Source organism: Quercus lobata, chromosome 6, assembly GCF_001633185.2.
Source record: "Quercus lobata isolate SW786 chromosome 6, ValleyOak3.0 Primary Assembly, whole genome shotgun sequence".
NCBI classification, from domain to species: Eukaryota; Viridiplantae; Streptophyta; class Magnoliopsida; order Fagales; family Fagaceae; genus Quercus; species Quercus lobata.
The window spans coordinates 26,476,379-26,501,942 of NC_044909.1; the positions used below are offsets into that span (position 1 = coordinate 26,476,379).

At 36.4% G+C, this 25,564-nt stretch overlaps 1 protein-coding gene across 1 annotated transcript in view; it reads left to right on the forward strand.

Moving 5' to 3' along the window:
- The window catches only part of LOC115995046 (beta-galactosidase 9), a 61,374-nt gene that overhangs the window by 21,908 nt on the left and 13,902 nt on the right, over positions 1–25,564 (forward strand). The window contains exons 8-17 of the mRNA XM_031119456.1: positions 6,578–6,683; positions 7,200–7,287; positions 7,455–7,576; positions 8,682–8,885; positions 10,385–10,617; positions 17,288–17,403; positions 18,160–18,257; positions 19,144–19,254; positions 20,114–20,224; positions 22,483–22,691. Of these exons, the coding sequence (XP_030975316.1) occupies positions 6,578–6,683; positions 7,200–7,287; positions 7,455–7,576; positions 8,682–8,885; positions 10,385–10,617; positions 17,288–17,403; positions 18,160–18,257; positions 19,144–19,254; positions 20,114–20,224; positions 22,483–22,691 (1,398 nt within the window). The remainder of the gene's footprint in view (positions 1–6,577; positions 6,684–7,199; positions 7,288–7,454; positions 7,577–8,681; positions 8,886–10,384; positions 10,618–17,287; positions 17,404–18,159; positions 18,258–19,143; positions 19,255–20,113; positions 20,225–22,482; positions 22,692–25,564) is intronic.

Below are 25,564 nucleotides of genomic sequence, written 5' to 3' on the forward strand. Positions count from 1 at the left end.
CCACAACCCCAATGCCACACTATGGTGAATCAAAAGATAGTCTAGCATTTCCCCACTACAACGACACAAATAACAACTCACAATGTAATATCCCCTTTTGATAAGATTCTCACAAGTGAGTATCTTCCCCCAAGCCACTGTCCAAACAGAAAAAGAGATCCATTGTGGAAAAGAATCTGGATATGAACCCCTTAGAACATTATAAAAAGATTGCACATCAAAATCCTCACTTCCTTTCAACTTCCATCTTAATTGATCTCCCCCCTCTTATAGGAATATGAGAGTCCATCAGGTGGAGAAATGAAGCCACTTCCTCTATTTCCCAATCATAAAAATCTGTCCGTTAGGACCTCACATCCCTACTCCTCCCCTCCCCTACTCATGTCTCACTAACGACTCCACTGAAGCATCCCTATCATTGGCAATTTCAAACATGATAAGGAAAGTATCCTCAATGATTGATCCCCACACCTATAGTCATACCAAATTGGATCCGATTGTCAGAACCAACATCATAATGAGTGTACTTTAAAAAAGCATCCCCTCATTCTAATACCCTTCCACAGACCACAACCATGAGTGCCTAGTACAGATTTATGTACCATCCACCCCACTCCACCCCAGACTGCATAGCTACTACCCTCCTCCATAAATGAGTTACCTCAACCCCAAAATGCCACAACCACTTATTCAATTGAGGTTGATTGAAGGTAGTGAGTTTCCATATTAAATCAATTGATAATCTCAAAATCCGATAAATCGGCTTGAGTCAGCTTACTAATTGGATGCCTTACTGTGTTACAAAATTTCGCTTTAGCCAATGATCCAATCAGAGGAATAATTGGAACTATTGTATTGAGTTTATTGGGCACGTTATTTAGTAGAAATGAATAAAGTAACTCAAAAAATCAAGGGAATGCTTGGATACTTGGTTTATAAGGATACTTGCCACGTGAGACCACACATCAAAATGACATTGCCACCCTAATCCACCACTAGCAATAAGAGCACACACCTTGCCCCATCCAACTAAATGATATTTTAACTCATCCATCCCATCCCTAGGAAATTCCTCTGCAACCTCTCAATTTGATTAGCCACACTAGTAGGAATGGTAAATAAAGATAAATAATAAGTAGACAAACTTGATATCGTACTCTTCAATAACATTAATCTCCTCCCTTTTGACAAGTAAAGCCTCTTCCAACCAGCCAACCTATGATCTAATTTCTTTTTTTTTTTTTTTTTTTGATAAGTAATAATGATATATATTGAAGAACACTACCTTATGCAAAAAACATAAGGCAGAGAGAAAATACAAGAAAGAACAAAGAAAAGAGAGATACTAGTGACACAGGAGAGAACTAAGAAAACTAGGGAGAGAATCACTAGAGGTGAGTCCCCAAGCCCTAGACCAGTCAAACAGAGAGCCACTAAAGGAAGCCAATAGTTGGTCATCTGAACTATCCAAATCCTCAAAAATCCTCTTGTTTCGCTCCCTCCAAAGACACCACATTAAGCATAAAGGAGCTAAATTCCAAATGCTAGACGAGTGTTTTCCAAGCCAATTCCACCAACCAAAAAGAGTACTTGCAACCGATCTAGGCAAGACCCAAGAGATCCCAAAAGATCTAAACACCAAACTCCACAACTGATTAGCCTTACCACAGTGAAGTAACAAATGATCCACCGTCTCCCCATGACACCGGCACATGATGCACCAGTCAATAAAATCTATCCTTCTACCCCTCAAATTGTCACCTGTAAGGATCCTATCCCATACAGCAGTCCACACAAAAAAGAAAACACGCCGAGGAATCTTAACCTTTCAAACGCCTTTCCAAGGAAAAATAATGGGCACTGGACTTCTCAACTTATTGTAAAAAGATCGGATATCAAAATCCCCATTCTTTGCCAACTTCCATCGCATACGATCTCCATTCACAGAGGGAGGAAGATTTGAGTCCAAGGTACGGAGTCCACCCCACCCATTTCCCAATCATTAGGTCTCCGAATAAAATGAACATCCCAACTTCTCCGATCCTCTATCCCCAATTGTTCAAGAGAAGAGGCCACCGATGCCTCTTTATTGGATGCAATCCCGTACACACTCGGGAAAGTCAATTGAAGTGGAGAATCCCCACATCAATGATCTGTCCAAAGCTTAACTCTATCTCCCACCCCCACCTCAAAGTGAATATTTTTGCTAAAGTCCTCCCAACCCATGCGAATACTTCTCCATAAGCCACATCCATGAACCCCTCTACCTAGCTTGGATGACCATCCCCCCCATTCCTCCCCAAACTTTAGAGCTACAACCCTTCTCCAAAGCCTTGTCTCCTCAGTCCCAAACCGCCATAGCCACTTCCCTAATAAGGCTTTATTAAAGGTAGTTAATTTCCTTACTCCTAACCCACCATTTTCCAAAGGTGCACGCACCTTGTCCCAACCCACCAAATGAGTCTTGGATTCCCCCCACAAGAAATCCCTTTGCACCCTCTCAATTTTATTGGCCACATGCGTAGGGATGGTAAAAAGAGATAAATAATAAGTGGAAAGACTAGATAGAGTGCTTTTAAGCAACGTTAGTCTTCCGCCTTTAGACAAATACATCTTCTTCCAACTGGCCAACTCACGCTCAAATTTCTTCAATATAGGATTCCAAACAGTGGGAGACTTATGGGATGCCCCCAAGGGCATACCAAGATAGATCATAGGCAAAGACCCAACCCGGCAACCCAATATCTCTGCTAAGGCAAAGACATTAGGGACCTCACCAATGGGAACCATCTCACTCTTCAGAGCATTAACCTTCAAACCTGTCACTGTCTGGAAACAAAGAAGAAGCATCTGAACATGGAGAATCTGCTCCTCATCTGCATCGCAAAACAGAATCGTATCATCTGCAAACAAAAGATGCGAGACCTCTACCCCTCCACCCTGTCTACCAGTAGCCCTAAACCCTTGAAGCAAACCAGCCCCTTCAGCTCTTTTCATCGTCTTACTGAAGACCTCCATCATAACCAGAAACAACATGGGAGATAGCGGGTCCCCTTGTCTCTAGCCCCTCGAACTCCCAAAAAAATTAGTAGGAGACCCATTAAACAAGACAGAGAATTGTACTGTAGATATGCAAGTGTGGATCCACCTACACCACCTTACCCCAAAGCCCATTCTCTTCAACAAATCAAGGAGAGCCTCCCAGTTCACATGATCGTAGGCTTTCTCAATATCTAATTTACAAATAACCCCCAGATTCTTACTCTTCACCTTGCTATCAACACACTTATTAGCAATAAGGACTGAATCAAGTATCTGTCTACCATCCACAAAACTGTTCTGAGACTCGGATATCAGTTGATCCAAAACCTCTTTCAGGTGATTAGCCAACACCTTAGCCAGAATCTTGTAAACACTTCCCACCAAACTAATAGGTCTAAAATCTCGAATATTGGAGGCACCATTCTTCTTAAGGATTAAGGCTATGAAGGTTGCATTAAGGGATTTTTCAAACTTACTGTATTGGTAAAACTCATCAAACACAGCTAAAACATCTCTTTCCACAACTCCCCAACAATGGTGATAGAAAGCCAAAGAAAAACCATCAGGACCTGGAGCTTTATCTCCTTCCGATTCCTTAAGCACTCGAAGAACCTCCTCCTGTTCAAATTAGGATTCCTAATTACCAATGATTTAAAGCTCTAAACTACATGCCAAGTTAATGTTATGTGATGATATCCTTTGCTATGATGCAAGGTACTAGGAGTAAGAAGTGCATAGGTAAAATGACCAATATGCATGAAGAAGCGACAATATCTCCTATGAAAATAGAAAGAAAAGGGGTGGATCATAAAAGATTATTTAGATGGTAAATATTGGAATACATCGACAAGAGATAAATCATATGAGCAAGGCCCAATCAACCTGCTGTGATACCATAATACATTACTAGTTGTCCCTAAAGTTTTAAGCTGTTGGGAAATGATGAATTTAATTATATAGTCATAATTATAATAATAGACATGGAAGATTGATTTGCTATTACTTTGAAAATTCACCTATTCAAGAATTATTTTATGGGGTTCACATGTGAAGTCCAATTGAAGTAAGTCGTGTGTTTTTAAAGGTCTAGGTATTAAAACAGTTTTTTATTTGAGATTTTATTTTATTAGTTATGGTCAATTTTATATTCAAGAGAAAATTTGTAATTTTTGCAATTCCTGTAAATTAAGGGTATGTTGTTAATTCAGTTGAGTTTAGAATCTTTTAGGAGATCCTAATTATCTTTGGTTTTATTTCCTTGGAGTTCAAGTTAGTCTTTTATTAGGTTTTTAGTTTCCTAGTCAAACTAGGAGTCCCAACACTACTAGGATAAAAAAGAGTCCTTTGATATATATATATATATATATAGAGAGAGAGAGAGAGAGAGAGTTGATTAGTAGTGTGGGGGGCTCGGGCCCAGATAGTCAATACTGGCCCACTTAACCAAGGCCCAAGATCGGCCTGAGTAGCCAAATCCATCCCATAAGATGGAGATACACCCAAACCCAATTGAAGTGAGCCCAGCCTAATGACACATATGTTGAGACTAAGAAATTATCGTTTGGGAGAAGACGACAGTGTTCGGTCCACTATCAACTGGTGAGGCGATGGGAAAGTGACTATGAAATAATTAGATTTGAGTCGGTTACTGAGAGTTGTTAGTGCCTTTGGGGAGTTCGTTGCTGAACACTATTTGATGTCTGGAACAAGTTTCAAGAGAATCCTCAGAAAGCATGATTATTTCTTGGGATTCTAGGTAACAGTGAGATTGCATGGAAACTGGTGAAAAAGTAATGATTTAAACCCCACTAAGGAGAGAGACTATATAAAGGGAGTGAGGGCAGATGATTAGGGGTGGTTAAAAAAAAAATGCTTAGGAAAAGAAGGAAAGAGAAAAAACAGAGAGAGGGTGAGTAAGGGAGAAGAACAATCAAAGGGGAAGGGGGTGTTGTTCCCAAAACTCACAGAGATAATAGAAATAGGAATATCCAGCTTGTGTTTGAAGCCATTTTCTTGTAGGATTGTTAGGAAACCCGCCAATAAATAAATTGGGGGCCCAAGTCCTGTGTCCAGGACTTCAGCTCTCACAGGTTTGGGGACTAGAAGTAGAATTATTGAGTGTTTTGAGCATAGAGGCATGTTGGCCTTTGTATGTTCTTTTTTCCCATTCTCTTCTATCTTTTCCTTTTCTTCTCTCTTTTGGTACCTGTTCATACAGCCCCTGAACATTATAAAAACCTCTTTTTTTCTTCTTCCTTACAACCCCAAATCAAGTGTTCTTTTACCTCTCAAAACCCTTAAACTCCACATATTATCTTCTATCAAATGTTCATCAAATAACTCATCAAAGCACTTTTTAATTCTCACACAACCCCATAACATGTTCTTTAAAAATTCTAAACCCCTCACGACCACATGTAGAAAAAATCCCCCAATTTGTGCTATGTCATGTGTTTAATGAATGGTTAAAAATGGATTTGTTGAGCTAGCCGCAAGTAGTCAGATGACAAAGCTTGCTGAATTGCCCTAAAGTTTGAGATTTCTAAGAATAAGTGTCCCTGTTTAGTCTCTATAATGCAAAACAGCCTTGATATTTCACGAGGACTGCCTTGTGTGTCAATTTTTTTGCCTTTTTTTGGGTTTTGTGTGGGGGGGGGGGGGATTCTAGAGTGTCTGAGGTGGTAGGAAATGATTGACTAAGGTTATTGGGGCTGTTCTGATGTCTATCTCACTGACCATTGAAAACCACTGAAGGAAAAAGGAAAAGAGAAAGCAATAAAGAAAGACCCTGTTAAATCAGAATATAGAAATTGTTGCATACATAAAAGAAAGAAAAAGAAAAGAGGAAGAATCAGCCAACTAATTCTCTCTCATTGTTCCTATGACTCAATAGCTCTCATCTGAAAGATGTGAAATCAACAACCATCTGATTTTTCACAATCAATATGTTTTAAGTACCTTAGAAATGAATTAATCATATATGACTATCAAATATTTGACAATATGAAAAATGAAATGATTACAATAGTTATCTAGTGTCACATCTTTGACAGTTTCCTTGCTTTCTTAGAGAGTTTCTTCATATAATTCCTTAGGAAAGCTATGTATCAATGTTGTTGAATCTCATATATAAAAATTTGTTTCCACTTGTGAATATTTTGTAGTTTTAAGTTTGTGCGAATCATGATGCTTGACAAGTTCCATTTGTATTCTTTGATATATCATAATTTCAGCAAAGAAGTTTTATTCTGTGTCTTGCAGCATGGGTATGCTTATGCCTTAAATTCTGATTACTAGAATAATGTTCTTTCCTTTTTCTTTTCTTTTTATTGTTAGGCTTACTACTAGAACACTTTTCACTTATCAAGAACGTGTGTTCAATTAATGAATGTTTTAGGTTTAATGATTAGTAGTATTAGGTGTCTTCACTTTAAAGGTTTGTTTATAATTTTTTATTTTCTAGTAAGTATTTGAATGTAAATGGCTACAAATTTCAGAGGAGTGGCTTTAGTTTTCTGAAGTTGATATTTTGAAGGTATACAACATGGGGTGGGAGATTGCCTCATAGACCTGCTGAAGACCTTGCTTTTGCTGTTGCACGCTTTTTTCAACGTGGAGGAAGCTTTCAAAATTATTATATGGTATGATGCATAATTTAAATGATGCTGGCTTTAATTAAAAAAGATGTGACAAAATTTACTTCTATTAAAAAGTGTTTCAGAGTATTGAAATCTTAATTGGTTTTGTATGCTTCTTTTCTGGTGTCCAACAAAATGGTTCCAAATTCCTGCTGGCTTCCTTTGTTCCAATTGAAATGTTTCACTTCCTTTTTCGTTCACGTTTTAATCAAGTTTCAGTAAACCTTCTCATATTTCCTAGAGCTTTGGTGAAAGAAGTCTAAGTTTTTAGCTTCAATGGGCAACTATGTAGGAGGGCTAGTGCCATGGTTGAATGATTATGAAAGATCTATAGGGATGGGATAGAGAATACTACAATTGGCCATTAAAGTAAAATCAAAACTGATGATCTCTCATGTTCTCTTTTATGTGGATAATATTTATGATGTATGTTATTTTCCACTTAGGTTATATCTGATTCAGTCATATTTAGATTCCAGATGATCGAATATATCTTGACAAGGTTGCTGCATGTTGCAGTATTTTGGTGGAACAAACTTCAACCGGACTTCTGGGGGCCCATTTGATATTACTAGCTATGATTATGATGCTCCAATTGATGAATATGGTAGGTGAGATGAATCTAATGAAGGAATATGTTACTCTGTTAAAAATTATTTTTGATTGAGGCACATGTAGCCCTAGGGGGAGATCCAGGAATTTTGTAGATAAAAATCTCTGAAGCCATATCATCATGGTTTTTTTAATTTATTTATTTTTTTTATACTTCATTAGGTCTGCTAAGCGAGCCTAAATGGGGGCATCTGAAGGATCTGCATGCTGCTATAAAGCTTTGCGAACCTGCTTTAGTTGCTGCTGATTTACCTCAGTATATGAAGTTGGGACCAAAGCAGGAGGTTTGTTATAAGTCGCTACTGTAAAGTTATCCTGAGATTATTGCTCAAATATTGGTTAAATAGTTCCTTCAAAGGGTAGTTTTCCTGGATCCAATTTATTTAAAGAGATTTATTCATGTGAATGGATGGACCACTTTGGTATGCAACGTATGGTGTCTGTTGTAGCTTAAGGTTGAGTTCATTTTGACATGACCTGAGTATAGAAAGTTCTAGAAAGGAACTAAATTTGGGGTGGTTCACTATATCTTCACCTACCAAAATTTGGAAAGCAAATTTTCCTAAATTTATGCAACATGTAGCAACCATTCAGAATATAATTCTCTTTTAAATATATTTTTTGACCTTTTACTTTGATTCTTCAGTCCCCATAAGTTATATCTGTAACATAGCAAAACCTTGTTTTTGAAACCAAAAAAAAAAAAGGAGCAAAACCTTGTTAAAGCACTTTATCATCCTGCTTAATAAGTTATGAGGTGGACTCCAATTGTTTATCATTTATAATAACTTTGTTAATTTTCTTTCTTTTCTTTTGGGGGTGAGGAGTAGGAGCAAAATTTCTTATTTAGACTCATATAACTGAATTTTAAGAAAAGTACAATAATCTAAGTCTCCAATATGGATGTGATGGAATTTAAACGATTTAATGGTTTTAAGCTAGCAATAAAAACAAAGGTTTATCAAAATATGTAAAAAAAAGAAAAGAAAAAGAGAGGGGTTTGTAATGTAATCTGGGGATATTATCACATTCACCAAATAACATGGAAATCATTTGACTTTTTAAAATTACTGAAATGTAAGAAGCTATATCAAATACTATGTTAGATATAATCCATTCAGTCATTTTTTTTAATGAGATATCTTATAGTCCTTTAGTTTATTAACATTGTTAATGCTTGAAGTATGATAGATATAAATCAGTGTGACATTTGAAAGTTATCTCAATTGTTTGTTGCTCTAGACTCGGAGAGGTAACACAATTTTTTTGCATGTGATTATTGTCAGTAACACTATCTTCCACTCTAAATTAGTGTTTTTCTCCTGAACATTCTAGCATTTTGTTTTAGTTCTCTTATGAAGTTAACATTGCTTGTATAACTTTTTTCAGGCACATGTGTACCATGTAGATATTGACATTGAAGGCCTGAACTTAACTCAGTATAGAAGTGAAAGTAGGTGCTCTGCATTTCTTGCAAACATTGATGAACGTAAAGGAGCTGCTGTAACATTCCTTGGTCAAACATATTATTTACCTCCGTGGTCAGTCAGTATATTACCAGACTGCAGGAACACAGTGTTCAATACTGCCAAGGTTTGGATTTATTGTAGGACATTGTATCGAGCAGTGGCTGAGGCATTAATACTTGTTGGCCTTACACTCATCTTCTTGTGACCTAAGAAGCACGGATGCTTCATTTGGGGTGTTGTACCCGTGTCGTACCAGTGTCATAAAAACCGTATCATGTTATAATTTTTTAAAAATTGCTCATGTCACCATTTTGTACCCATGCCTGTACTTGTGTCTGTGCTTCCTAACTTGTGACCCAACCCTTTAGACTCTCATAAACCATACATTTTTTCTCTCTTTCTTTTTTCCTCTTTGATCATGGAGTACGCTATGGAAGTAATCCTTTATTTGTTGTCTGATTATTTATGATCCATCTACAGATAATTAATTGTTTAAAATTATGTGGTCAGTGTCTTTTGACTTCAGATGAGGATATAACCCTTCAAGGTTCTTCCATATGCTCTTGTATAATGCACTCATTATGAAACATGCTTTATAAAAGCAAAGTTGTCAATAACGTTCCATACAGCTGGTATTATTGTATTGGCTCTATGGTACAAATATCCTTTGAAATGTACCGGATAAAATGCTGCAATAGTGGGGTTTTTTCCAGGTGTTTAACCTAATATTGATATTTTGGCTGCTACAAGAAGATAAAAGGAAGGAAAGGAGAAACAATTAAAAGGGGTAGTAAAACATGTTCTTTGGGCTTATAAAATATGTTGATTTTATGTTATATATATAGCGGTACCAGAACGATAAACTAGTATTAACCAATAACAAATATTTAATTCCCCTAGCTAAAATGAAACAGTCTATGGTAGATTATTGACAACTTTGCATAAAACACATAAAGGATGACTTTATACAGCCTTTTTCTCTGTCTCCTCCTGGGAGCTGCAATGTCTGATAACTGTGGTAAAGTTGTTTATGCAGGACAAAGTGGTTGGGGAAATAGGAATAAGGGAAATGAAAAGAAAACAAGACAAATTCTAAGCTTCACCACCTAGAATTTGCCTGAAATACTAGGCTTCACCACCTAATGGTGTTTGGAATCACTGCCAATTTTAGAAAACCATCTCTAACCTGAAATTTTTTATTCAAATTGCAATACTTAAACAATTCCTGGAGCCTCTTTTTAATAGGCTTTAGGGATGCATTAAAACACACAATTACATTTGAAGGAATCCTCAATCATAAAAAAATTCAAATTCAAATTCAAAATTCAAAAATAAAATCTGATATATCAAAAAAGTCGGAAATACTTTTGGTTGTGCTCCTTGCATCAGTTCTTATTTTATTATAATGTATTATAATGGAATTGTGATACACTTAGTGGTACATATATGAGTCACGTTTTTTACCATTACCTTTGCTAATTAGGTTGTAATAAATATATTAGTCTGCTTTTTTTACCATTGCCTTGCTTTCTGATGCTCTTTCTTCTGCTTGTTGGATATCATGAAAATGTATGAGATTTAGTCTTACAGTGGATGTCTGAGGTCAATTACATGTTCATGCAGGTAGGGGCACAAACTTCAGTTAAAACGGTAGATTTTGATTTGCCTCTTTTCGCACATTTTTCTGCACAAAAACAATCCATGATTCATAATGGAGTCTCCTATATCTCAAAATCCTGGATGACTGTTAAAGAGCCGATTGGTGTTTGGAGTGAGAACATTTTTACTGTCCAAGGTATATTGGAGCATTTGAATGTGACAAAGGACCATTCTGATTATCTATGGTATATAACCAGGTAATTACCTAGTCTTGAAGATGGCAATGGTGGGGTCAGAAAGTGAGTAGGAGAGCTATTTATGTGGCATGACTATGTTTTAACTTGTACCCTGTATGCTATTATTTTGGCAAGATCCTTGTAGCTTTAATGCCATTGCTTGACCTTTTTTATGAAGGGAACCAATGTTTGAATACTCTACCCACTTTTTTTTATAATTGACTTATTAAAAATAATGACACAACCCAAGCCCAAAATTTGTATTTCAACCATGACCTACATGTTAATACCAAGCCTAAACCTGATATTAGCACGAATCAACTAACTCTATAGACAAAAAATTTCTATTTTACACTTGAAATTTAGAGATCTAACCCTTTTCTCCAAAGGAATAACAAATTCATCAAATTCTCCAATTACATAAAAGATTACAACGCTTGACAATAAATTCTTAAATACGATATCACTACAAAGTTAAATCGCAAAAAAGTATGAAAATTGAAAGCAACAACTAAAAATAAGTTCCTCAAAAACTGATGCAGGGGATGTGATGGGCTGTTTGTGTATGGTTTAGAAACAATGAAAGGGTTGAGTTACTTAGAACAAATTGATAGGTGGATGAGTATCTCTGCAAGAAAACTTAGTTTCAAATAGCACACAAAGGCTAACAATTTATTCATTTACGAAAAATTGATTTACAAAGGGCTTACATTCTCCTACTTATACTAGTTGTTTGGCATTGGCAGCCTCTAGATGGTTGACAATTGTCTAAATCCTATAGGCTAATGCTTTAGAAATCTTCTAACTAACTAACTAACTAATTAGTTACAAGTGGATTAGGATATAGGCATATAGTTGCTTGAAATGCCCTGCATTAGGACTCTCCCTCTTAAGAAGCACTTGACCTCAAGTGCTTTTGGTTGCCACAAGATTTGTATGAAGTTATAGGACGATACGGTTGCCTTGTATGATGAGTTTGCTGCTGTTGCAGCACACCAAAGGCTGCTGCTTTTGCACAGCCAAGTCCCACACAAATGAAACACCAATGTAGATGCATCTACATTAAGAGGACTCCCTTTCTTGAAAGCAAACTTGTCCTCAAGTTTGGTTGAATTTTCAATTGTAAAACATGTACACCAAATTGAACATTAAGTGTTTTGCCTCACTAATGATCAATCATGCATATTTTGACACTACTAGGCTTTATTCTTCATTGGTGAATCAACCTTCTTCACCTTGACCATTGGCTTGGGGCTTGCCTTCTCTTTCTTTGGTTGTAAGGAGTGTGGATGCACTAGCTTGTACATGTTGTGTGTGTTACACCTTCTACCCACGATAGCTTCATATGATTTTTCACATCTATGTAAAATGGAACCCATTCATGGTTACCTCCTCACAAAGAACATAACTTTTATGTTGTCTATCATCCTCCACTTCTTGTTTTTGAACTTGCATAACCTTTATTGCTAATGGAGAGTCATTTGCTTCCTTAACAACAGCATTTGCTCGTTCTTCCACATACTAACCATGCTCAAATTCTACCATATTTATTATGCATTCAATCAATTCTTGTCCTCCCTCACTAATCTGTTCTTCAATGTAGCTATTAAAAACAAGATTTCCAATGTCTTGGTCTTCTAACTCTTTAACTAGAAAGTCTTGATCTTCTATCTCTTCAACAACCAAGGTTTCACCCTTTGACGAAACAAGTTGGTTCTTGGCTTGTACCTTAGAAGCCTTACTTGATTTAGAAACATTTGATCCATTTTCAACCTTCATGGTGAAGTTGGATGTTGCATCACCGCTTCGAGCACTGATTTTAGAGCTGAAAGGAACTGATTGTGCCCCCTTGACTTGATGATTCTCAATCAGCACTGCCCTATTGGAGGAAACAGTCCAGCCATTTTGGAGGAAATGGACATCTTGGATTTGCACTTTGCTGTAAAGGGTGTGGCTGTAGTTGTAAGCCAAGAATTGCTCTCTAAGCTTCTATTTCATCTTCTCCCAAGTATGAATCTTGGTTTTTCCTTTCCTCAATCTTTTGAATCTTTAACTGCTCCCATCAAGATCTTGCCTTGCCTCTCAAATTAGTTGCTACCAATTTAACTTTCTTGGATTCTGGAATATCATAACAAGCAAAGATCTCTTCAACTTGACTAAGCCAATCCACAAACTCCTCATGATCCAAGCTGCTATTAAATTCAAGGAATTCAATCTCAAATCTTGATTCCCAATTCTGGTTTGGCATCTTTGGTTGAACCCTCACAGGATTGTGGCCATACCTCTCTTGTCTCCTCCTAGGAATATGAACAAAAGGTTGTTCATAATCCTCATATAAAGCTACACTTCTAGCAGTATCATGCTGGTAGTATTGCTGTTGTATCTTCCTATCTGTTCTCAATTGTTCAGTCAAGGCTTCTAGTTGCCTCCTCAATAATTCCACTTCAGCTTCTAAGCCATTTTGAACCCTTCTACACCTTAGTCCATTGGCTGCAATATCATCTTCCTCTACTGCAAGAATAGCTTGCTTCTTGCCTTTATCCTTCCTTGTCTTCTCAAAAACCATGGCTTCTTGCTACTCAAACTAATTGCTAGCACATATAAAGGCTTTGGTTTGGTAAGAGAGGTATTTTAGGCTAGGAAAAGCAATCAAGACTGAATCTTGATAGGTTCTTGGACAGAAAATTAAGAAACAAATTGCAAACGAACTTGAATCCTAAGGATCTCAAGCTCTGATATCAATTTGATGCAGGGGATGTGACGGGCTATTTTTGTATGGTTTAGAAACAATGAAAGGGTTGAGTTACTTAGAGCAAATTGATAGGTGGATAAGTACCTCTGCAAGAACACTTAGTTCCAAATAGCACACAAAGGCTAACAATTTATTCAATTACGAAAAATTAATTTACAAAGAGCTTACATTCTCCTACTTATACTAGTTGTTTGGCATTGGCCTAGAGGCTGCCAAGTGTCTAAATCCTATAGGCTAATGCTTAAGAAATCTTCTAACTAACTAACTAATTAGTTACAAGTGGATTAGGATATAGGCATATAGTTGCTTGAAATGCCCTGCATCAAAAACTCATTAAGGTTCTCGCTTCCGCTGCTCTAGATGAAATAATCTATTGACATGAAGAAATAAGGGTGAGGTACATAGTAAAGTAAGGGTTAGGTTATACAAGAATTTAGTAAGAATGCATGTAAACCAAAACATTTCATCATATGAATATGTAGAAAGGAAAACATCTTTCATAAATAATCTTTATGCTGCTCTTAAATATAGCTCATGCAGTTTTCAGAAGGAAAATAAATCATTTTCTTTTCATTTTTTTTTTTTTGATAAATAACGTAAGAATATTATTAATAATAAAAAGATTGCCAAACCGAGTACATTGGGGATGTACTATGGGGGCACAAGTCAGGAAACAAAAGAACAACGGTCAAGAAACAAAGAAAAGGAAGAACAAGAAAAATGTGAAAAAGCCACACTCCATTCAAAGAGAGTGTGTAGGAAAAAAGACTTAAGCTCCAGTAAAGAGCGTTCACAACCCTCAAAACTTCTATCATTCCTTTCACGCCAAATGCACCAAATCAAGCAATGAGGCACCATTCTCCAAACATCAATATGGCGATGTCGCACAAACTTTCCTTGCCAAGCCTCAAACAACTCAAGAACAGTATGAGGCATAACCCATTGAATACCAAACAAGCAGAAAACCATGGACCACAACTCCCAAGCTATGGAGCAATGAAGTAGAAGATGATCCACCGACTCCCCACTCCTCTTACACATATAGCACCAGTCAAGCACCATCACTCGTCTTTTATGAAGGTTATCTGTTGTTAAGATCTTACCCAAGGAAGCAGACCAAGAAAAGAACGCCACCCTTGGGGGAACCTTTGATTGCCATATCATTCTCCATGGAAAAGAAACAAAAGTAGGAGGGTAGAATGAGTTATAATAACCTCTAACCTCAAAACCTCTATTCCTTGCAGGTTTCCAACAAACCTTATCAGGACCAAACCCCCACACCGTCGAAGAATAGACCAATTCCATAAACCGGTCAAAGGCTTCTTCTTCCCAATCTTGTGGTGGACGACGAAATTGCACATTCCAGTGAAACCTCCCAGCAGACCAACCCATAACTTCAGCCACCGAGGAATCCTTTGACCTACTAAGACGATAAAGCTCTGGAAATACCTCTTGGAGAGTACCATCCCCACACCACACATGCTTCCAAAATTTCACTCTAGTACCATCCCCCACATCATAAACAAGGAATTTAGAGAAGTTCAACCAGCCACTTCTAATGTATCTCCACAGGCTGACTCCATAAGGACTTGTCACCTTTTTCGTACACCAACCACCCCAAATATTCCCATATTTTGCCTCTACAACCCTCCTCCATAAAGCATCAGTCTCCATGCCATACTTCCACAACCATTTACCTAGCAAGGCAGAATTAAAGTTCCCCAACCGTTGTATACCCAACCCCCCCACCTGCAAAGGCCTACAAACCTTGGCCCAATTAACTAAATGTATTTTAGGTTCACCACCAATCCCATTCCACAGAAAGTCTCTCTGTAATTTCTCCATACGCTTTGCCACCTTCCCTGGTAAAGGAAGAAGGGAAAGAAAGTATGTAGGTAAAAACGAGAGTGAGCTTTTAATGAGAGTCACCTTACCCCCTTTAGATAAATACATTCTCTTCCAATCTGCTAATCTCCTCTCCATTCTCTCTAGGATAGGATTCCAAACAGATAAATCCTTAAATTTGGCACCTAAAGGAAGACCCAAATATTTCAAGGGCAAAGAAGATTGCCCACACCCTAACAGACCCACCAAATCCGCCAAATTGTGTACCCCACCAACAGGAACCAGCTCAGACTTCCCCAAATTAATATGAAGCCCTGAGACCTCCTCAAATCTAGCAAGTATCGCCCTCAAATTAGCAATCTGAGAAGGTTCAGCATCACAAAAAATCAGAGTGTCATCTGCAAATAAAAGGTGAGACACCATCACTGATGAACCAGCCGTACTACCCACAAAAAAACCTGAGAATTGCCCAGCGGAGGCAGCCACATCCAACATACGGCTTAGTGCCTCCATCACAATATCAAACAACAACGGAGATAAAGGATCCCCTTGCCGAAACCCCCTAGAGCTACCAAAGAAATCAGATGGGCTACCATTGATCAGAATAGAAAACTTTACAGTTGAAATGCAATACCATATCCATTTTCTCCATTTCTCAGAGAAACCACAACGCTGCAGCATATACATTAAAAAATCCCAGCACACATGATCATATGCCTTTTCCACATCCAATTTACATAACACATCTGGAACTCCTGACTTCAATCTACTATCAATACATTCAGAAGCAATCAGGACGGAATCCAAAATCTGTCTACCCTTCACAAAAGCATTTTGTGAATCCGAAATAAGCCCATGCGCCACCCTACGAAGACGATTAGCTAACACCTTAGAGATAATCTTATAAATCCCGCCAACTAAGCTAATGGGCCAAAAGTCCTTGACCTCCACAGCATCCACTTTCTTAGGAATAAGGGCAAGGAATGAGGCATTAAGACTCTTCTCAAACACCGCCTGAGTATGGAAGTTGTGGAACACAGCCATAATTTCTGTTTTCAAAATGCCCCAACAAGACTGGAAGAATGCCATTGAAAAGCCATCTGGACCAGGTGCCTTGTCACCATTGAAACCATTAATCACCTCAACCACCTCTTCTTCCTCAAAAGGCCTATCTAGCCAACTTGCATCTTCCACCGAGAAAACTGTTGAGCTAACTTTTTTTTTTTTTTTTTTTTTTGAGAAAACTGTTGTTGAGCTAATTGATTGTTAGTTAGGAAGTTACATTTGAGCAGCCTAGTTAAACAAGGCTAACTCTTGTTTTGCAAGAATACAAGTTATAAGAATTTTCTTAAGCTTCTAATTCCTTCTCGTCTCCTATCTCTTTCTCTCTCCTTCTACTTGGAGGATAGGTTCCCTCGAAGAAACCAGCTTACATTTCATTTCCAAATTTCTCTCCAACACCATTATTCTTCTATTACCGTTAAGGTTAAACAGGACCTTAACATTTCTCTTTACCGATTCCAGAAAAATAAAACTTAGTACATAGATCAACATTTAGGACAAGAATACCATTAGTGTGACCAAAATTAGAATGAAGAGCATAGATAAAATGATGCATGCCATAGTTATTAGAGTTAATAGGTATGAGATACCACTACCTATCCAAAAAAAAAAAAAAAAAAAAAATGGTATGAGATACCACCAAAAAAAAAAAAAGAAGAAAGTATTGATCCAATCTCTTTCAATTCAATCTGGTCAACATTAAAAAAACCAAATTTATGATGAATAATTAAATGCCTCATGTCTTTCATCTTTTATATTATAAAATAATTGTAAAATGAGAGTTTATGTTATAATATGCGTCTACCTGTGATCCAGTCACTGTTTGAAAGTGAAGAAGAGGATATATTAGTATCAAATTGTGGACTTTCATTATTTTATATATTTTTCTTCAATTTCAAGCATCCCAATGAATTGTTTCTTTGTTTAATTATTAAATGTACTTTTACCAATCAAATTACTTACTCTTTGCTGAGAAATTAGATATTTTGATTAGTTATTTTCTAATTTTTATTCATTCATTCTTAAATGTAGAATATACGTTTCTGATGATGACATTGCATTCTGGGAGGAAAAGGAAGTTAGACCAACACTGACAATTGATAGCATGCGTGATGTGTTGCGTGTTTTCATTAATGGCAAGCTTATAGGTAATTAGGCATTGTCTCACAATATTACTTCCTATTATCTCAGTCTCCTTTTCTCTGTTGAATTCTTCCTCACCATTCATTTGCACATTGGATTATATTTTTGTGCTACTTTTTTTTAGATATCTCTGACTTAATTGAGTATTGAGAAATGATGAAATTAATATGTTTGTTGAATGCTGACAATGTCATAATTAGCCAAATGCAGAATTAGTACCCAAGAAGAAAAAAAGACTCAAACTGCTTAGGTTATATATCAAAACTACTCTTTCTCTCTCTCTAACTTGTCACCTATTTCTAATCTTCCACACTTTACAACTCAACTCCAACTTGGTATCAAAGACTTCCAATCCAACCCTAGAAGCCGTTAAAGAAACCTGGCAGTCATTTGAGTCGAGGTGTGTAGTAGGAGGGAGATAGACAAGAAAATAGGGTTGGGCTTAAGTTATTGAAAAATGCTAGCACCACAAAAACTTACACAACTTTTGCCTCAACTCACCATGTGGCGAGTTGTGAGTGGTGAGAAAAAAGTGGTGGGTCCTTGTGGGTCAACACCTCCATCACTCACAAATCGCCACATGGCGAGTTGTGACAGAAGTTGTTTAAGTTTTGTGGTCCTAGCATTGGTTTAACTCATTTCCAGTCTGAATAGAAATCTTATCAATTACTATTAACTGATTCTGGACTTTATATGTTTTGTATGTGTCACTTCAATAGGCTCTGCTAACTTATACAGTATTTGGTCTTTTGAAAGTGAAGGCAGTGTGATTGGTCATTGGGTCAAGGTGGTCCAGCCTGTTCAGTTTATCAAAGGATACAATGATTTGTTGTTGTTATCTCAGACAGTGGGTTTGCAGGTAAAATTTTAGTTTATTTCAAGCCAATGATTGGATAGACTTCTTATAACTTTTCATTTCCAGAGTTATACTTCTCTGCCCTGCCTTCTAGATATAATGGTTAACAGAGGAAAAGGGAGGGGCCAAACAGGTGAGAGATATTCACCATGGGGGCTTCTGATTGAAAAAAAAAAAAAAAAATCTTAAGATTCTATCATCTTTATATTTTATTATTTCTTGGGTCAGTTTGATTCTCTCTCTGTCTCTTTGGATTGTCCTGCCATTTTTATTTTTTGGTGTACACATTCCATTTTTATAAAATATTTTTGAAGGACTGGTTAGTTTTTGGCCTTCCTTGAACCCCTTTCATATATCTTAGTTTAAGAACTTAAGAAGAAACTCGAATCTGTTAATACAGTTGTGTAGAGTTTCTAAAGCATAAGTGCATGACTGTTGTGATAATTAAGAGTTTTTTAATACACTGTATGACTGTAATATTCAGTTCAAGCAAAACGTACTTTGAGTCATCTATTTCTCTTCCTGCATTCTTTCTTTCAAATTGCATACATCTCTCAACCCTTCCAATCATTAAGATTCTGAAATCTTAATAATCTTATACTTAGTATTGTGACAGGAAGTCTACCATAGTGCTATTCTAGCCTTTTTTTTTAGTTTTTTTTTTTTTTTTAATTATAAAAAAAGGCCTCTCATTGGGCCTGTTTTGTTTGTCTAGCTTGATATTGTTGTCTTGTTGACTACCCTTCCTTTATGATTACTGATTGTACATAGATGATATAAATTCTTCCTGCATTCTTTAATCTTTCTTCCAAATTTGATAGAACACATCTCTTGACACTTCTACAATTTATCTGTAAGATTCTGAAATAAATTTGAAATAATGATACAGAACTATGGCGCCTTCTTTGAGAAAGATGGGGCAGGGTTTAGAGGCCAAATAAAGCTTACTGGATTCAGGAATGGAGATATTGACCTCTCAAAGTCATCATGGACCTACCAGGTATCTATTAAAAAATTTCAGCTCTGCATTCTCAGCTGAAATTTGGTAGTAACTTAGATTTGAAATGCAGCTTCAGCAAAATATGGGTACCAAATTATTTGATACTTCAGAAAATGCATCTGCTGGCTAGAATTTGACACTACAATCAATTCTTTGTCGTGGCCTTTCATATCAGAATGAATTGAGACTTATACATATTACATGGTACACTTAACTAATATTACGTGGTAATGAAACCATCATTCTGAGTTTAACCCTCGGCTGTCATGACCTGAGTAAAGGTCTAGTCACATATGTGCTTATACCCCAAAAGGATTAGTCAACTTACAATTAGGGCTTCTCATAGTTTGCCCATTCAACCTAATAAAGACCCGATATGGGACTCAACTCACACCCATACAACACACGCTTATCCAATCTAACCACATGATATGGGGCAATCTCCGCACTAAAATTTCTGACATCCTCATTAAGGGACGTGCTGCAGTGCCCCCAAGCCACATGACGGTTACCAGGTTGGTTTTGATACCATTTGTCATGACCCTAGGAAAGTGCTAGTAGCCACATCTATGATTAAACCCAAAAGGGCTAGTTAAGTTGCAATGGGGACTACTTATAATCACTTTTATTACCCATTCCAACTTGGTAAACACTTGATGTGAGACTTAACTCACACCCACACAATACACATTTATTGAATCCAATCCACATAATATGGTGTATCACATGGGCTCTTACTTGTTAGATTGATTCTTTCCTTTTAAAGTATTGATTTTATCAGATTTAACCCTTGTACTGACCTGTCCTAAAGGTAGAAAATTGCATGGTCGATAATGAATTGCTTTTATTTTGATTCTAGGTTGGGCTTAAGGGTGAATTCTTGAATATATACACCATGGAGGAAAATGAAAAGGCAGGATGGAGTGATCTGACACTTGATGCAATTCCGACCGCATTTTCCTGGTACAAGGTAAATTTATTATTTGACTTATCAAAAACTAAAAAGATCAATTTTTTCTTTGAAGATAAAAATTTGTAGAGATCATTTTGTGGGTTTTGCATTGCTAATTAGATATATCTTTGAGCACAAGTATTATGTCATTACTAGTCGCGGACCCACGCGATACGTGGAAATATATGATTATTTTAAGATGTGGTCTAATATATAATTTACTCTTTAACTTAATTGTATATAATTTGTTCTTCCGAAATATTAAACAATTTCTAAAAATAATTTCTAGCTATCTCTCTATTTTTACAAATATATAAATTTATCATTTTTGGTGTTTTTGTTTGATATTATCCTTTTGATTGAAGTGGTCCATTTTCTTCTAAATATTTTTATTATGAATTATATATTTCTTAATTTCTTTTAGTAAAACTAAAATTTTTAAATTTGCAATTTTCATTCTCTCGAAGATATTATCATGATAATAAAAAATTATCACATAACTACTGTGGGGACATTAGAAGGCTTTTGTCCGCTTTGGAGAGCCAGTCCCTCACGGTTTTGTCCTCGTCCCCGAGTGTAGGAAGGGGGCAGCCAAGGACATTGTCCTCGCGTACCAACCGCAAGTCCTACATCGGTTAGAGAACCCTCCCACTCATGGTTTATAAGCTTCTGGAGCGACCATGAGTGTACCACTACTACTGATTGGTGCGAGTCATGTACTCACAACTACAATTGATATTATTCAAATAATTGACAGGCACATTTAAATTCATGATAGTCATGTAGATTGTGTTTTGATATAAACTCAAATTCTCATTTCCAAACTAACTAAGGATTAACTCAAATAAATATCAACCCAAAACTATAAGAGGGAGTAAAAAGACTTGTGATGCGAACTCAAAAAACACAACACCAAAACATATCAAGAGTTGCAAGAAAGAAATATATATATATATATATATAGAGAGAGAGAGAGAGAGAGAGAGAGAGAGAGAGAGAGAGAGAGAGAGTATCACATTTTTTTGGGGAGAGAATAACAAATATAGAATAAAAGATAATGAGAAGAATATTCAAAATAAAAGATATAGTTGTAAACACCAAATTATCAAAACCATGCTATGTAATAGAATAACAGAATATTATTATATAATATATTTATAATAAAATAGGACCACATCTAATAGTCAAAGAAAAAAAAAAGATAATAGCTTAAAAACACAACCAAATTAGATCAACTTAAAGTAGAGATGTAAGATTGAATTCAAAATACACCAAAAGAATATACACACACGCACATAGATACATAAGTAAGAGAGAGAGAGAGAGAGAGAGAGAGAGAGAGAGAGTAAAATTCATTACCCTACAATGGAGACGCAAGAAAGAGACCCACCAAAAGGAAACAAAAAAAAAACTATGAGAGAGAGAGAGAGTTATCATATTCTGGTGTGGGAAATATGGATTGAATGAGAGATAATAGTTTATTTATACTAAAGAAGATGGGATAAGAAGAGTCAAAATAAGAGGAAGACGAATGGATAGAGAAAAAGTAACGGTAGGGTAGAGAGGAGTGGGAAGATTAACAGGTAAAGTTAGAAGGAAATGGTGGAGAAAGTAAGAAATTAATAAAGGGAAGAAGAGTTAAAAATGAGAGAGTAAGAGCTAAAAATAGGTGGATGATGTGGCACAACAAGAGAGTAGTAACATTAAATTCTACATTTCAACTTTTAGATATATATAGATTAGTTGACTCAATATATTTTTAAAATCCAGATGCCTCTCTTAACACTTAATGATTATTTTTTTTTATTGTTTTTTATTTGTCTTGTTTTCTTACTTCTAGGTTTTTATTTAGTTTTTATTTTTACTTATTTTTTTCCCTATAGAAATATATTGGATTTTATGGGAGCTAATACGCAGACCAAGTTTCCCTTGATAAAATTACCTTGTGTATATGGTCCTAAAACTGAAGAAATTCCGAATAATTGTTGATCATTACAACTAAAAATGGCAATAATTTTAATACAATAATTTTGAGTGGGGTGGTTAAAGTTGAAGTTCAGGATGGTAATACCACCAGTGCAAGTGCTACTTAGGACAGGGATTAGAAACTCAGTTCTACTTATTCTTGTAGATTTATAGTACATGATCTTTGAATTTTGTAGTGACGCCAATGCCTGCTCTCTTATCGCACTTAGCTAATTATATCATCTATTGTTCATTGCTTAGATTGATCTTTGATTCTATTCTCACAAATACCTTTTCCTTAATTCAATCAGACTTACTTTAATTCCCCTGATGGCACGGAGCCTGTTGCTCTTGATTTGGGCAGCATGGGAAAGGGGCAAGCATGGGTCAATGGTCACCATATAGGAAGATATTGGACTCTGGTTGCCCCAAAAGATGGATGTCAAAGAATATGTGATTATCGTGGGCCATACAACTCGGATAAGTGTACAACAAACTGTGGGAAGCCTACCCAAAGCTGGTATACTTCTCTCTCGCAATATATGAAATTATAAAGACATGGCTAAAGTTAGTCTTTCCAAATTGCAAAAACTTCAGCACATCATAAATTTCTCTCAAATTTTAAGGCTCTTTCACATTAAACCCTAAATTTCTAGTTCCATTAATATCCATCTGTAGTTTCAAAAACATATAATGTGGTCCCTCAACAAGGCTCCATTAACTAAATGTAAGGAAACCTAAAGTGAAGTGCACTTGGAGACCTACATGTGAAAACTAAGTAGCATATTTGTACCCCCCAAAAAAAAAAAAAAAAAAAAAAAAACCCTACAAAACTGTAGCATTTTTTTGGGACATGTAATTGTGTGTTAAGAAAGAAAAATATACTTAGGCACAAAGGCAATGTCCCATGGAACAAAAAATAACACCGGCAGAAGCTCTAAAGTTGTATGGGAGATTAAATCAAAGATTAGAGTCTTAGCACCAACTACAGGAAGAAGAAGAAAAAATTCTAGGCAAGTGTTGAATATATTGGGTTTATGTTATTTATTTTAGTGTAAAAGGGCCCAAGAGTCCGAAAGCCCATGTAGGGCTTACCCTAGCTCTTATATATACTCTACTAGGGTTCATTTTAATCAACACTTGAGAATAAAGTAAAAATGTAGCCGCTAGGGCTTTATCCCGTAAATGTAGGCCGTTTGTTGAACCACGTAATCGCTTGTATTCTTCTCTTTTCTTGCTTCCGCTTCTCTATATTATTTTATTCTTGTCTTTAATAGCAAGATTAAAAATTATCCTGAGATTAATCTCTAAAGCCATCTATTTTCTTGGGATGGCTTGAAATCTTCAACGAACGGTTTCTTGCCATCTGTTACCAACCACAGAAGATGTGTTTATCACAAAGAGCCTTCCAAATTCTCTCGAGAAAGTGAAAATAAAGAAGAGATTGTCAAGATTTTCAATATCATCCCACATAAAGAAAACTTGTGATTAAAATAATGCAAATCCAAGTGCAGATTTTTCACAAGTAATAATATCTCGGTGAGTCCGAGGTCGATCCACAGGGAATGATTGACACTAATGTAAAAACCTCTATTATTAAGTAGTAATTAAAAAGAGTTGTTTGTTTGTTTTTCCACCCAAACATGGAGCAAGATAATATTGAAACTACAATTGAAAATAGAAAAATAAATCTAAGAGAAATTAATGGAGAGAAAACACTAGGGATTCAAGTATCCACCTAATATTTTATCATATGAATTTGGATTGTTTTTAACTCAATTAGGGTAGAGAGCCAACTCGTCTAATCGGAAGATAAAACAATAAAGTAGATTGAATATGAGTGATTGAACAAATCATTCAATTGGCATGTTATAGGGGAGATTAAGCATTCAATATATTCTCAAATCATAACCTTGTTACATTGCTTCAAGTCATCTTTAAGAGACTTCAACTTACAAGCTAGAATATAACTAGGATTCCCCACATAGTGGTACCCATTCCACCATTGACGAACTCTATCCACAAAACCCTCCACTTTGAGCCACATATTTTCAAACTTAAAAGCACTTTTCCCCCTTAACATACCTCTAGCCTCCACAAGAAAAGGACGATGATCTGACACCACACAAGGAAGCGGCCTCTGGCTCTCATCCAAGAAATGGTCCTCCCAATCTGCCAATACCAGAACTCTTATCGTTTCTAGACATCGAAGGATTGTCAGAGTCATGAAACAACGTATTATTCCCCCCCACCAAAGGAAGATCAACCAAATAGTTTTTCTCAATAAAATCCAAGAATTCAAACATGGTTGGACTAAAGGAAGTACATCCAAGCCTCTCTTTTGGATATTTGATAATATAGAAATTGCTAAACAAACACCAAGCCAAACTACATCACAATCACACATTATCAAGCTTCGCCCACATAGCATCCCTAAAACTATCATCTGTTGAACCATACTTCCCCAAACAAAACCATTCTTTTTTTTATTAATAAGTAAAAAAATATTTATTAAACAAGGCTACTTCATGCAAGGAGAATGAAGCAGCAAATGAAAACCATTCAAAACCATTTATCGCTCCCTTCAACAAAATAGAAATTGAAAATCTACCTACGTCACAATCAACTTTCTCAAACACCCTTCTATTCCATGCCAAAAATACTCCCCCAGCAGTGTGAATGGCATCAAAAACTAAGTCTACAAAAGGGCTGCCCCACAAACTCTTCACAATGGTAGAGTCAGTATTATCCAGTTTGGTTTTTTGAAGACAAACAATATCACACTTACACTCCTTAAGTAAATTCTTCATATTATTCCTCTTATGAGGATTGTATGGTCCCCTCACATTCCAAGATAAAAGTTTTAAAGTCATGGGCAATGGTTTAAGCCCATCCCAATGGATCTCAAACTACCTCTGGTGCTTCTACTAGAATGCTCATCATAATTAACATTGGAAATCAAATTTCTTAACTCCCACATACCTTCTTGGCTTGAAATGCTTAGCTGACAAGCACTTACAACAATAGCTTGTTCTACCCAAACTCTCAAGTTGTTGGAAAGAAGCAATGCGCTAACTCTCACAAGATGCAATAGGAAAACACACAAATTTAGCAAAATAACATCCTCAAATGCACCCTCCTTTGTAAAAAAAAGCTGGTCTCCATTAGGATCCCACTGTGCCAAAGGTACACAATCCAAAGATTAACAGTGCTCCTCACCCTTACCAAACAAGTCAAAGTATCTTAATTCAACATTAGAACCTCATCTTTAGTTGGATTGGAAACCGGCTCAGAAAGAGGAGAGAAACAATAAGGGCCCAAAAGTTGATGTCTTCGAAGCATTTCAGAGAACTCAAACCTCGATATTGGTGTAGGAGAACCCATAATTGGAGG